The following is a 15,520-nucleotide window of genomic DNA, read 5'->3' on the forward strand; positions in this document are numbered from 1 at the left end:
GGACATGCCAAAATCAGACACTTTGCAGACCAAGTTGCTATTTACCAGGATGTTCCGTGCAGCCAGATCACGTTGCACATAGCTCATATCAGATAAATACTTCATCCGGACCCAATGTCATGAAGCATGCCCACCAGCTGAGCAACCTCCAACTCCTGGGCTTAGGCGACACTCTTGCCTCACCCTCCTGAGTAGCTGGGACTATAGGTGCCCAACAGAATGCCTGGCTATTTTTTTGCCCAGGTTCAAACATGCCACCCTTGGTATATGGGGCCAGTGCCCTACCCACTGAGCCACAGTTACACGATAATAAATTGTACTGAGAATTGCTTTGATACATTGAGGTATTGAGGTACAACCTAAAAATACATATTACACCCATGCTCGTTATATACAAAAAGACACATGGTCCTTCTGCTTTTTAAAAGTGTTAAGGTTCTATGTATGTAAATGTGTGATTCTAGAATCCTCCTTTAACTTTCTCTAACTGCAAGGGGGTGGGGGGATAAAAGATCTTCAACATTTACAAAGATATTTCCTTTCCTTAGTGAATGGACTTGGAACTTAAAAGAAGATATGTACAAGAATCAAAATTAGAGCCAAAGAAACAGAATCCTACCCCCAAACCCCCAACCAAGCAACCAATCAAAAAACAAAAACTAAGGTAAAATAAAACAATGCTTAGGCTTGCAGATGCCAAATGATGAGTGTTAAAGGGTGAATGGCTGGCAACTGTCTGATTCTTGTTGATTTTAGCAGTGTCAGTTTTAATGACCAATAACTGTTTTATGATTCTGTGTTTATTCTATTAGTATTTTATATCCAGATTGTCCAGTGAAGATAGTATAGCCACTAGATCTATCCTGAAACTCTTAAGTGGGCCTAGTCCCTGTTAATCTACCAGGAGTAAAATAAAAGACATTAGACACTGGAAAAACTCACATAGCATACATGTTTTATACATCTTACATATACATTCTCAGAGCTGGTAGCCAACCAACTAGAAACACTGCTTTGTCCTGTTTAGAATAAGAATTTTTTTATTTCTTATTCTAAGAAAAAGCCAAACGCAGAAGATCTAAAACAGTAAGGAAGAAAGGCAGGTAGCCAGGCAACCTTAAGTATAAAATATACATACGTATATATTAAATAAATAAAATTACCTCCTGAGTTTTTTCAGTCATAGATCAATTGATCATCTTTTGTGTAAATTAAAGTACCTTGATACTTGCTTCTTATTTTGCTCTTTTTTTTTTTCTTTTTAAAAGACAGACTCTTACTGTTCATTAGCACTTTGATAAAAAAAAATGTAGAGGGGAAAGTAATTTCTTTTGCTTCTCGTTTGTGGCTTTGTAATACAGTCACACATCTAGAGTCAGCTTTAAAATCGCTCTTTTTGTGGAAATGTGATTTAAACACGGGTGCAGGCAAAGGAAGACACTCTAACTTATAACCACAAAGTGGGAGGAAAGGAACAATTTCATCAGAGTGAAACCCAGAGGTCAGAAATCTTCCTTACCCTGGTCGTATAAGCTGCTTCTGGATCATCCTCAAGCACGCGGGACATGCCAAAATCAGACACTTTGCAGACCAAGTTGCTATTTACCAGGATGTTCCTTGCGGCCAGATCACGATGCACATAGCTCATATCCGATAAATACTTCATTCCGGACCCAATGCCACGAAGCATGCCCACCAGCTGAATGACTGTAAACCTGCCATCATTCTTCTGCATAGGAAAGGAGTGGGGAACAATCCTATTAGCATGAGGCCAAATTAATTATCACCAAGCATTTGTTACTTGAATCTTTATTGATATCTGTATCCGGTATGCAATGAAACTCAACATTATTTCCGGCCCCTTCTGACCAAAGTCACTAATTCACTAGTCGGGTGTATTCTGGAAGCGGGTTTGCTTCCTGTGATAGATGGAAATTATCCAACTGTAATGAATCTGTGGCTCAAACAGCTCTATGATACACGAATAAATCAAATGCTGCCCTCATTGAACATGGATTATTTAATAGCCTTAAAAATCACATAATTCTCCATTTTTTTCTTCTTCCTTTGCTGCAGCAATTAAAAAACTCCATGAATACCACCAAACAGAATGGATACAAGGAATCTGCCAGAGTTTTCTAAATACCAACATTCTTGGGTTTAATATAAAGTAGGCACATACCCTTAGGAATGCATCCAAGGAGCCATTCTCCATGTACTCTGTTATGATCATTACTGGTTTACCTAGAGTTTTCAGAAAGAAAAACACAAACCCTTGATGAGCACTGCAGTTAATGAGATAAAAATGGGCTGTGCACAATTTTACTGCCAAGACAGTCTTGTGCGACAGTCTTTACTGTCTTGTGCGATCTAATTTAATTAAAACAAGCCAAGCTTATGCCTCAGCTGTGGGGAGCTAGGAATGAAATATTAAAAGGACGAGTAGGTTTAAGTCCCATCTGGAAGGTTAACCCTTTGGGTGGCTTGTTGACAAGGTCTTTAACTAAAGTGGCCTCTGGTATCCAGGGAATGTATGAATGGATAATTGCTCTTCTCCAGCAAAGGGGAAAACGATAAATGGGAAGGCCTGTTTAAACAAGAAAAAAATCTTTAGGATAATTAATTTATTTTGTCCCCAGAAGAGCCGCTTGTGTTATGCTAAAGAAGTTGATGGACAGAAAAACTTCTTTCTTTATTTAGAGAAACCAAAGTTTTGGAAAGCAGTGGCTGTGCTGGGTATTACCTTACTTAGACACATCTTAAAACCCAAGCATCAATGGCATGAACTCAAACTTCCTTCCTCTAGTCTTACTCAGGTCAGGGCTAGATCTTTCCTTTTCTCTACATATGAACAAATTTATTTTATTTGCTTCCTTAAACTACCCAGTTCAAAAAACACTCAAAGAACAAACCAAATTGTCACAGAAAAGGTTCAGTGAATTATTTCATCTGAGACAGAAATTTAAATTCAGTACTAGAACAATTTTGTCCTCCTCCCATACCCTCTCTGAAGAAAAAAAAAAAAAAAGAAAGAAAGAAAGAAAAGAAAAGAAAAAGAAAAAAATCAAAGTGATTTTAAGGTCTGGGAAGAGTTGGGAAGAAACAACATTTTCACTTCACTTGAGTTCTCTTTCTGAAGATCTAAGGATATAGAACCCTTCTTTAGTCCCTTAATCACTGGCAATTGCCTGAAATTCCTTCTTTCTAAAGGGTATTGTTGGGGCAGGGGTGGAGGAGGTTGGTAATTCTCAATTTTTTACTAAGAAAAAGGTAAAAGAGTAAGGAATCTGTAGAAGTTTCCCTTGGAAGAAAATAAACTGTCCGGTTGATAATCAAAAATATTCACACTTTCATTCCTGCACGTTTGGTCTCAGATACACAGTCAGGAAAAACGGGCTGAGATATTTCACTGCTAAAAAGAATCCGTAATTACTCTAAACTAATACATTTTCCAATCAGAGACTCTGTCAACTTGTAATTTCTGGAGTGCAGAAAGGGGAAATGTCTTCATTTTGAAGGCAACAATTTTCAAGAGCAGAAGTTTTAAATTTCAAGAAGTGTAATTTATCAATTTGTTCTTTGACTGTGTTTTTGGTATTGTGTCTTCGACGTCTTTTGGTGGCAAACATTTGGACTAGAAAACAAGACCATGGAGACGGGGTTATCAAGTGAGGAGTAAAGACCAGCAGAACAAGCAGCAGTCTTGGTGCAGACCAAAGCAGTGGCAAAACCACTCCCAGTCTTCTGTTGGCGGGAGGGCGTGAACCCTGTGCTTCTTTCCACCTTCCATCCTCACTGCAAATGGGAAGCCGCCTAGTTCTCAGATTTATTTACACTCTCCATCTGCCACCACAGTCTTCTAACAGAACAAATACATTTAAATGAGTTTTAATCAAGTTGCCTCGATCAAAAGATCCTTTGTCAAGTAATGAGAACAAGGGCAGTCTCTCTTGGAAGTGCATTAACACCTTCTGGAACGGTGGAGAAGAGAAGGAAGGATCTAAGAGATGGGGCAGTGGGGAGAATTTATGGTCCTCTTGTCAATTTTGAAAAGTCACTCAAGTAACTGCTGGTAATGAATTCACACTCTTCCATTCTACCCTTTCACCCTTGCACCTCCCTCATCCTCTCTTGGCACCATCTTCACAATTTGTCTGCCTTCCTTTTTTGCTGTTTATTAAAAGTAGCCATTTGTCAGAATCTTTATGAGCTCTACAAGAGGAGTGAAGATGAATGCCTCTGTAAGCAGAGGGGCTTATAAAGTGAGCCTGGGCTGGGCCCTTAGGTGGAGGGGGTTCCTTCCCTGCAACAGGCAGGGATGCAGCAGGGAAGGGAGTGGTGGGGGAGGGGGCCTGCTCCAGTGGAAATGTTAAATCATTTTAATTCAGTGACAACTGCATTATGCAAATGCATCCAGTCGTTTATAACAGTTACAGCTGTAATAGCTACAGGTTTTAGAGGCGCGGTGGGACTTTAATACAAAGATCCCCTGTTTCTTCTCTCTTCTGGAGAGGTGCTATGAAAATCACTGTCTGCGGCAGGAAAAACACCCTGAGCTGAACAGAGCCTCCTTTTTAGAAAATGGACCTGCGAAAGTGTTTAAACGGAATGTTATCTTTTAATTAAAGTAGTGAAGGCCTCTGGGCAGCCCCAAAGGCCGCAGGCAACAGAAAAATATCCTGTCTGTAAAACTAATCTTGAAAAGCAAATACAGCTATTCTATGCTAATTATAGCCTTCACCTTAGGCAGAAAATTATACATCCTTAGCACCAAGGTTCCTTTTTTGAGAGATTCTGAAGATGGGAAAGATGCACCTCTTAAGACATAATATCGTCAGTTAACACTTAAGAGGCTTTCTTTCTTTCTTTTTTAGTTTGCTATTATGCTAACCACACTAAATATTTCATTTCATTCCAAAATAACCTTATAAGGCAAGTTCTATCTTTAATCTCCTTTTTACAGATGAGAAAACTGAACCAGAAAGGTTGAGCAACTAATTAAGGTCACGCTTTAGCAGAAGGAGCGCAGATAGGAAGCTCTTTCAGCTCTAGGCCAAAGGTTCTAAAAGTAGGACCCCAAGGTTTGCAGCACTTGGCTTTCCCTATAGTGAGCCCTTTAGAAATGCTAACTCATGGGTCAGAAAACCGTCTTAACAAGCTTTCCTTAAAATTCGTATGTACATTTAAGTTTAAGGACCTGTAAGCTAAACTTTCACTCACTTTTTAGGAACCTCTTCATTTGTTCCTCCTAAAGATCTTGTACCTTGGGTTCTCCTAGTCCTCTGTGTAGACCACCCGTCTTCATTTTCCTCTTTAACCTATCCACCCCCCTACCCACCACTTCACCCACTGGAGAAGCCACAGTCACACCACTCTGCACCTGTTGAGTAAAGACGCTTTGCACAGACACCTCGGATCAAATAAGAGAGGCCTTGGCCTTCCAGCAGACATAGCCCCAGGCTTACAAGATCCCTGACTTATAGTAACTGTCCCAGGTACTACGGCTTCTGGAACAGAGCCACCTTAAACAGAGGCTGCTTCAGCTGCACTGTCTGTGTGGCACTTTGTAAGTGGGGCTTAGCCAGCCTTTATTCAGGGTTTGCTTCACAAAACGCATCTGTTGAGCTGTGTCGTATTTTAACTGAAGCATGGTTCACAGGCACAGTGAATGCTAATGGACTAAAAAAGGGAAAGTTCAACCAGGTGTTACTGTAAATAGGTGCTGAACTGCAACAGCCATAAATCAGGCAGAGCAGACAAGCAAATCCCCCCAAATAATAAAGATTCCCAAGATCCACTCCCTGCATCTGGAATTGAAGCTTCCAGCACAAGGCGTGTAGAGGCTTTCTTGTGCTTTACATGAAAAGTACTTAAATTTTATTTTGCCTACCATCTGCCTGTGCCTACCCTGTGACAGTTTGGCCTAGCAAAGATTTGAATGATGGCATGGCATACCAAAAAATCTGCAATATTAATCCCTAAAATCTCACACAAGCTGCCTTGGAGATAGGGTATCAGCTGAAACCATCGACCATTTAGAGCTGACTACAAGATTAATGACTTGTCCCCCACTCATTTCCTCCTATTAGCAATCAGCGAGTTTGCTCCAGCTGTCATTTCCCTGCAAAGAAAATGTGTGCTTTATTTCCCAGTCACTTCTAACTTGGCTTTGCAAAGGGAGTGACCTACGTACATTTTGTGACGACACCTTCCAAGTGAATGATGTTTGGGTGATCAAACTGTCCCATGATGCTGGCTTCACTCAGGAAGTCCCTGCGCTGTTTGTCTGTGTAACCAGCTTTCAGAGTCTTGATGGCCACACAAATCTCTCTCTTGCCAGGCACTTTGAGACGCCCACTGCACACTTCACCAAATTCACCTTTGGGACAGAAAAGAAATCTACAATGGACCAGAAACACATTGAAGAAGAAAGAGTAATAGCTAGCATTTGCTGAACGCTTGGTACATGCCTGTGCTTTGCATAGATTATTTCACTTCATCCTTCCCACACCCCTGAGATAGATGCTGTCTTTAGCTCCCTTCCATCACAGACAACTAAGGCTTAATGAAGAAACCTGTCCAGTGTCTTATAGTAAGAAGTAGAGTGAACATTTCAATGCAACCAATCCGACTTCAGATTCCACATTCTTATCCACTAAATGCTCTCCTAAGAATAAAACCAAATTTTGTACCAGAGTGCTTTATAGCACACCACATTTTATACTTCTAATAAAGAAATTTCACAAATATATTTATGCCTATACACATGCACATAATATACTCAGACACATACATATTTAAACAATCTGCATACACATATTTAACATGTACCAGGAAATAGACTCATTTGCACACAATCAGATACTTACCAACTCCTATAACTTTTTCAATCTTAATGCAGGATGCATCAATTTCTTTGGCAAATTCTCGGACTGCTTGGTTGGGATCTTCATATGTAAAAGGGTCCACATAAGTTCTAACACCTGAGTAATAAAAAAAAAAAATAGGCTGGCTGAACACTTCTCAGGAACCACTAATAAACAGAAATAATCTGGTGTAAAGAATACTTAACATAGGAAAAGTTGGGTTAGCTGCATAGTCTTGACATACAAAAATGGATAAATTCTCACTCTGGTTTTCATTAGTGGGCAAACAAAGAATTAGCTACTTAGGAGGCTGTGGCTCTGCTGACTTCTTGGAAAGTCTTCACATTTCAAGGACTAGATTTTAAAAACAACCCATCCTATGGAGGAAAACAGAGTCTCTGGAAGGAAATTTGGGACGTGTCAGCTGAATACCATTGTCCTAAACGGTTGCTCCATAGCTCCTCTGTCCCTGCACTGAGTCTTACCCACCACTTTCAACTCTCCCTCCAGAAGGAAGATAATAGCAACTATTTTTTGTTTTTTTCAGTTGGCCCTATCTAGGTGATGTCACATTTTGTCTGATAGCTACACAATGAAATATGTGATTGGATTAATCCAAGGTTATTATAGACAAGGGAGGTAATATCAGCTAGTTGATTTGGAAATATAGACTCTTTATCAGACCTCCACTTCTATTTTTCTTCTTTTTTTAGAGGGGGGAAGAGAAGACAGAGTCTCACTTTATCATCTCACTTTATCATCTCAGAGAGCTCACATTGTCACAGCTCACAGCAACCTCAAACTCCTGGGTTTATGCGATTGTTTTGCCTCAGCCTCCCAAGTAGCTGGGACTACAGACGTCCACCACAACACCCAGCTATTTTTTCTTTTTTCTTTTTTCTTTTTTCAGAAATGAGGTCTCACTCTGGCTCTAGCTCAGGCTGGTCTCAAACTCGTGAGCTCAGACAATCCACCCACCTCTGCCTCCCAGATTCTATTATATTTTGGAAAGAAGGTATTGTAAGTAAAGATACCCAGTTTCCCCCACAAGCTTCAGTGGAGGTACCTGTTGTAACCTAATTGTGAATGGTTTGGACACCAGGAGTATTATTCAGACAGACCTCACATTCACTCATAAACTACATTCAGAATGGAGTTCAGAGGCAGCCCAGTGAGGGGCATTTGAGCCAAAAGGAAGAAGCCACGATCAGAGTTTTCTCCTGCATTTGCACCCCTCCCTAGTGGAGCTCCAGCGGCAGTGGGACACAGCAAGGATGCCGGACACCAATTGGCCCAATCCTTTCATTTCCCAAGCCTGTCAGTGTTGTCCTTATCTCAGTCTCTGCTTTTAGGAATAACCCACTTAAACCAGGAGTTTCTTCCTACTCCTTTTTAATACATCATTTTTGTTTTTATTTTATTTATTTATTTTTTTTGTAGAGACAGAGTCTCACTGTACCGCCCTCGGGTAGAGTGCCGTGGTGTCACACGGCTCACAGCAACCTCTAACTCTTGGGCTTACGTGATTCTCTTGCCTCAGCCTCCCAAGCAGCTGGGACTACAGGCGCCCACCGCAACGCCCGGCTATTTTTTTGTTAGAGTTTGGCCGGGGCTGGGTCCGAACCCACCACCCTCGGCATATGGGGCCCACGCCCTACTCACTGAGCCACAGGCACCGCCCCATCATCATTTTTGTTTTTAAACACATGTACCATGTGGAAACTTTTTAAACTATGCATTATGAAAGGAGGTAAGGTGAACAGATGGAAAGCTGTCTGACATGCCATATCCTTCATCAATTTATATGCTCTAGCCAAGAAAATCTTTCTCAAGATTGCTCTTGTGGCCAGGCGCGGTGGCTCATGCTTGAACCCACAAGTTCAAGACCAACCTGAGCAAGAGCAAGACCCTGTCTCTAAAAATAGTTAGGCATTGTGATGGTTGCCTGTAGTCGCAGCTACTGGGGAGGCTGAGGCAAGAGAATCGCTTGAGCCTAAGAGTTTGAGACTGCTGTGAGCTATGACTCCAGGGCCCTCTACCTGAGGGTGACAAAGCGAGCTGCTGTCTCGAAAAAAGGAAAAACCAGATAGCTCTTGTTGCTCTCAGTCACTGCCTTCCTTCCACTTCTCTGCACTAACAGGCCAGTGACTAGCAGCATGTGTCTATTTCAATGCAAATCAGTTAAAATTTAATTAAATTTGAGAACCACTTCCTGGTTCACATTAGCTGCTTTTCAAGCATTCAACAGCAAATGTAGTTATTGGCTAATGTATTGGACAGTGACGATATAGGACAATGTCGTCATCTCTGAAGGTTCTATTGGATGGCATGCCTGCGTAGTCATCAACACTGTCCATTTATTGGTCTTCTGTCTTGCTTAAAGCATTCTAGAGCCACCTTGAATTTATTCTTTGAACCTATTTGAAATATCAAAGTAACCAGAATCCACTAACAAATTATTGATAGTCACGAATTCTATACCACATACAGACGTTCTTTGGGAAGCAGTCATTACTGATAGTTTTTTTATTTTTTACCTCCCTGTAAATTTTTAGCTTATATGCAAAAAAAATTACCTGTTAAATCTTGCTATCTGGCTGTAAGAATAAGCCTGCTAGACCAGTGATTTTTCAGGGTGGAAGATAAAATAAAGGAAAGGAAGAATTTGAAGGAATTCCTTTACTTATACCCCATCTTTAATCTCATTCAAAATAATCCTGATTCACCTATTTCAGTCTGATACCCTTAAAATACATTATTTGAATAAGGAATATACAATATAATATGAAGAGCCACATTAGAGTAATTTAAAGCTTTCTAAACTAGAAAATCTCATGAGACATGCTCTAAAAATAAAAGTATTTTTATACAATTATTTGTACCTTGATTCAAATGTTTCTCTTCATCTGCTTCCTGTTTTGCTTTACTGTATTTACTCCGTCTATTAAAAAAATTTTTTTAGAAAAGAAAATTATTTTCGTCACACAAGCCACAAGACAAGTTCTTTGCTATCATAATGTAAGCCAGGGAGATACACCATGCACATTTCACAGATGAGAAAAACTGAAATTTACAAGAGGTAAAATTACAAGGTAAATAACTTGTAACCCAAGTCAGGTTTCAAGCCCAGTCAGACCCCACTCTTAAACACAATTTTAAACTGAGGTATCTTACCAACAGATAAAACAAATATTTTATAATTTCAAATTCCCAGGGGAAATTTATCTTATTGAAGATAAGTTATTTGGCTAGTTTACCTATGTTAATATTTATAATTAGAATAAGTTCCCATGCATAATTCTGCATAAATCAAATGGTAATAATGTTCAGTGTGTGACAGGTAATAGTAAGTCCTGTTGCTAGAACTGGGAGGGCCACTACCACAAATCATTAGCAATCACACGATATTCTTAAAATAACAGTTTTGTGGGCGGCGCCTGTGGCTCAATGGAGTAGGGCGCCGGCCCCCATATGCCGGAAGTGGCGGGTTCAAACCCAGCCCCGGCCAAAAACTGCAAACAAACAAACAAGAAAAAAAAGTTTTGTGGTTACTAGTTTCAGCTTCTGTACCCAAGTTCCTAAATTATTACAGAAAGTTTAAAAATTAAATATTTGCTTTGTACTGTATTATGTTCCTTAAGATTTTGCATAAAAATACCTAAATCTCTTTCAATAAAATAGCATATGAGCTCAAAGTTGGCATTCTGCTCCTAGGTTCTATTAGAATGATATCTGGCTGTTATAAAGTTTTGGGAATTAGAAATTTTTAGTGTATATAAATCTTGAATTAGGGATATATATACGTATATGTAACATATATATGTAACACACACACACTTATCCCTCATATAAATGAAAATATCAACTTGGGAATTAAAAACCTTGAATATATGTAATTCTAGAATCAAGAGAATATACAGGGTGGACATAAAGTTTGTGTGCATTTTTAAATTGTGTACTGTTTAAAACTGCACACGAATTTTATGGCCTCCCTATATGTTACTTAAAGGAATGGGAAAACCAACTCAGTAGTATTGCAGCTAAATTTAAGAACTCAAAAAAATTAGTGAATAAAATGTATACATATATGCTTTGTGAAAAATGTAAACTATATATTGAAATTTACATTCATCTTGTGTTTTCTTAGAGCTTCAAAGACCAGTTCAGTTAAGGCTTTACAGAAGAGGAAACTGAGGCTCTGAGGTAAGAAAAGATTTCCCCCAAGACCAGTGGTCAGAATCTGATATGCCAAGTGCTAAACTGAACAGGCAGAAAGGCTGGAGGATAAAGGATGAGGTAAAAGGGACAACAGCAGAGAATGTATGGGAGCCGGGCAGTGGGATCAGAGAGGCAGGACGACTGGGGTCTCCTTTTCAAAGCCTCCCTCCCACCTTCCTCTCCTACTTGTCAGCAGCACAGAAACCAGGCAATCAGACCCTCAAAGCCCACAGATGTTTCTCCGTGTGGATAATTCCCTCACATGTAATAATACCTTGCACTTTTACACTGCATTTAACTTTTCAAAGCTCTCTCATCACATATATTATCTCCTCCCCTAACTGTTTGCAAAGCAGGAGCCAGCTGAGCAAAACAGAGACTTTGGTTAATACTGTGAACTGTGAAGTGTGTATTTCGGTCCCAAATCACAGCTTACGTTTTCCTTCGCATTTAATTTTGTAAAAGGCCTTCAAGGGGTCTATTATTTAATTGCATCTTCACAATAACCCCATGAAAGCAACCAGGCTGGGACAGACATATGCTGGATTTCCTTGTGCAGATGGGGACGCGGAGCCAGAAGGGCAAGTGGGCCACGCACACGCCCTCTTGGCAAGCACAGGATTTTGTGGGCCTTAACCTGGCCCCCAAAGTCATAGTGCCTCACATAGTGGAGATTAGTTACACAGGATACCTGATGAGCATTAATTATAAGTAATATCACATTTTATCAGTAAATCGGATTAAACTGAATTCAACTGCTCTTAAATTCCATTGCTTCATCAAAGAAACAGGTTTAAATACACTGAAACTAAACAACTTTCCATAAAACACAGATTCCTTTGCAATCTTCTTCTCCCCCACCGCCTTTCTCTCTCCTCTTTTAAAAGAAATGTAAGTGTGTTAGGTCAGGGACTGCTAAAATAACATTTTACATCAGGAAGATGCCATTGCTGGGTCCCCAGGGTGTGATAGGGTCCTGGCAGCTGGAGAGATTGTGTCTTATCAGAGCTCCTAAAAGCATTATGTAAAATTACAAGTGTATCTTTTAAACCACTTAAGATCTGGAATACTGATTTGAATTGTTTCTTTTAAAGAAGGAAAAAAAAAATGTATAGAGCGGGAGCACTTTGGTACCAACTTTAAAATTATCAGTGACTTAGCCAAAAACCTGGAACACACACCACAGAAACAAATGGCCTGAAGCTGCCCAGGAGTGCAGTTATTTGTTTTACATCAAGGGCATTCATCAAATATATGCAAAGCCAGAGCAAATACAAAGTGGCAGGGTCATTAATTATAAGGCTGACACGCCCATCCCTGCTTCCGACTTCTAAACATAGAAGGAGAAATTAAATTAGTGGTGCAGGGATATTTTTAAAGACGTGTTTTTAGATGGGGTATTATTTGGAGAAGACTCTTCAAGAGTTCAGAGAATACTGAAAAAGAAACACAAGTATTACTGTTCAAAGGTTGATTATAGTCCGTTTGATTCTTAATAATACCTTGAAAACAAAAATGCCTGTGTCCCTGTCTCCCTTTGTCACCTGATGGTCCTTTTTTCATAGCTCAGGGTAGGACAATGTGCCCCTTTATCGTCCCAAGAAAGAAAGCCCATTGAAGCTCACCACTGGGCCCGCCCGCCTGGAGGAAGCCACACAGCCTGAAGAGGTGCTGACTCTGAATGACAGAGGAGGCAGATCACCTGCATGGCAGAAGGCAATCTTTGTGGAAGTTTTCTAATTATGGAGATGTAGACAAGCTGATTAGAAAGGGAAAGAGGTGGAGTGGTTTGTTAGCAAATGCTCCAGAGGAAACTTGGAAACTTTCAACTGCGGGAGTTACAGAAAAGGGCCAGGGCTGCAGGTGAAACTTTGAAAGAGCACGAGCTAAGCCCTCCCTGGGGTCCAAGAGACATGGTAATAAAAGGTATTAACTGCCATTGTTGAGTAACAGCAGGAGCCCTCCCAACCCCTAAATTGTTGCTGGCACCTTAACTGTTCAATAAGACAAATAAAATAAGGATAAGGAGAGCATGGCAGGGGCCGGCATAGACCCTGCTTTTATTAAAATACTAACTTCCCTGATTAAGTGGACAGATTTGATTGATGTGGCTCACTGTTCTGAAGCTAATTAGTAAAAGGTGAGTGATTTATTCAGCTGAAGTGCGTATTAAAGACGATGAAGCAATGCAATGACTAGCATGGCTCCAGGAGGACCCTTCGCCTCTTGGAAACGGCATTCCTGCAAAGATTCACAGAGGCATGTTCCCGAGGTACCATCTGCCCCTGATTATGTGAATTTACACGACTTCATCAGAGCCAATTCAGGCTAACATTTAAGTATATTCATTCTTACGTCATCACAATATTCCAGAGAAGAAAATTTGGCCCCAAGGAAGATAGATACAGGCTGAGCAATAACGTTTATAGCAATGTGTGAACTTGAAGCTCCAAAGTAGAAAAATCTTAACTTTCAATAAAGACAAAAGAAACGTGCAAACTCTGACTTTATATTTTATGTTAGACTCAGACATTAACTTGCAGATTACAAATCTTACCAACATCACTAAAAGACTCTTGAAATTTTGGTTTGGTGGAACTACCAATGTCAGTTTTCAATGTAAGTCCATTTTTTCAGTTATGAATATATCAAAATAAATATATCTACACCAGTATTGGAAGTTAAGAGAGTTGAACTCTTATCCTGATCAGCCAACTAACTGGTTGTGAGATCTTGCTTTATTTAATTGTTTAAACTCTTCAGACCTCCAGGACCTAATAGTAATTTTTTTTCCATAGCCTCTTCATTATTTTTTTCTTAAAATCAATTCATTTCTTTCCTTTATTTGGGTAAAAAGGAACACTAAGATATAAAAACCCAATATGACTAGTAATTATTAGAAAGATAGCAGAGGGCGGTGCCTGTGGCTCAGTGAGTAGGGCACCGGCCCCATATGCCGAGGGTGGCAGGTTCAAACCCAGCCCCGGCCAAAGTGCAACAAAAAAATAGCCAGGCGTTGTGGCGGGCACCTGTAGTCCCAGCTACTCAGGAGGCTGAGGCAAGAGAATCACGTAAGCCCAAGAGCTGGAGGTTGCTGTGAGCTGTGTGACGCCATGGCACTCTACCGAGGGCAGTACAGTGAGACTCTGTCTCTACAAAAAAAAAAAAAAAAAAAAGAAAAAGAAAGAAAGACAGCAGAAAGGCAGTTTATGCCCTATTATCAGTTAATTAGTACTTTTTCCTGACCACCAAATTTTCCTTTAAGACATAGGGACTCTTGTATTCTAGTCCTTAAAATTATTTCTTGTATTTGAACTATAAAATACTATTTGGGAGAAACACATTAACTTAACACAATCTGAATTAATAGTAGTTTAGGGTGGATTTGAAGGGGTAATCTGATTAAATCATTGACATAAAAGGGGAGATCAGAAAAATTTAACACAGATTCAATCATTAGTCCTGAAGGTTCTGACCCTATAATTGCATTTTATGATGTCATTGCTAACAGTCCTTTTAAACATCACTCTAAAAAGCAATACATAGAGATATCACAAATCTACGAAATGAAGAAATGGTGCCTTGCTGCTAAAAGAATGGGCACATGTGGTTTGGTATGCAAGTTCTAGAGGCAGCATAACATAGGCACAAGAATTGTTGCACCTTCGGTTGTGTTACCTGAATAGCAAGTACAATTTTGTGTTCTGGGAAGCTGTTAAGAGTGATGAGGAACACGATCAAAGACACCTATTAAAATCAAATAAATTTTCTTATCATAATACAGGTGGCAAAAACATATAATACATCTAGAATCAATATATTTTGTATAATATTTCTAGTATATAAATAAAGTTTACAAATTTAATGATTTGAGTCCTTCACTAAGATCCCTAAATGCTTAGATGTTCAAGTCGGCCAAAAAAAAAAAAAAACAAAAAAAGGTGAATCTACTTCCCATAAAAAAATTAGAGATTATTCTGGTTTTCTGTAGGCCCAGGCTTCTCAGTACAAATTGAAATACATGGACAATTGCCAGAAAAAAATCTAGCAGGATACCAACTGTGAGCCTGAGGCTGTTGCCTTTTTTAAAATGACAAATTAGCACCAAACAGATTTTCTCTTTGAGGTCATACAAAGGACCGAAACTTTTCTTCTATGTAAGTCCCTGTCCAAATACTTCTTTATAAATCTCACATGCTACCAGCAGTGTGGGATTCAGTTCAACAGGCCCTCATATGGGATCTGTCCTTTGCATGCTTTCATCAAAATTCTGTGGCTCTAAGAAGCAAGAAGCAGCCCCAGCAGCAAAGGACATGATTCCGATTTTGTGGGCTAGGCTGTTGAATGTATTCCTTTCTCATGTTGCTGGCTGAAATCTGGCAAGACTACTTACTTCAAGGGTACCATTTACTACTTTTCATTTGTGCTAAAAGCCT

At 39.7% G+C, this 15,520-nt stretch overlaps 1 protein-coding gene across 1 annotated transcript in view; it reads right to left on the reverse strand.

Annotated features, from left to right (window-relative positions):
• EPHA4 (EPH receptor A4) overlaps positions 1 to 15,520 on the reverse strand; it is a 156,844-nt gene that overhangs the window by 14,270 nt on the left and 127,054 nt on the right. Inside the window, exons 9-13 of the mRNA XM_053597370.1 lie at positions 9,749 to 9,807; positions 6,870 to 6,983; positions 6,194 to 6,379; positions 2,183 to 2,244; positions 1,520 to 1,729 (exon numbers count right to left, since the gene is read on the reverse strand). Coding sequence (XP_053453345.1) covers positions 1,520 to 1,729; positions 2,183 to 2,244; positions 6,194 to 6,379; positions 6,870 to 6,983; positions 9,749 to 9,807 — 631 coding nt within the window. The remainder of the gene's footprint in view (positions 1 to 1,519; positions 1,730 to 2,182; positions 2,245 to 6,193; positions 6,380 to 6,869; positions 6,984 to 9,748; positions 9,808 to 15,520) is intronic.

The sequence above is a fragment of the Nycticebus coucang genome, chromosome 7 (genome assembly GCF_027406575.1).
Source record: "Nycticebus coucang isolate mNycCou1 chromosome 7, mNycCou1.pri, whole genome shotgun sequence".
NCBI classification, from domain to species: domain Eukaryota; kingdom Metazoa; phylum Chordata; class Mammalia; order Primates; family Lorisidae; genus Nycticebus; species Nycticebus coucang.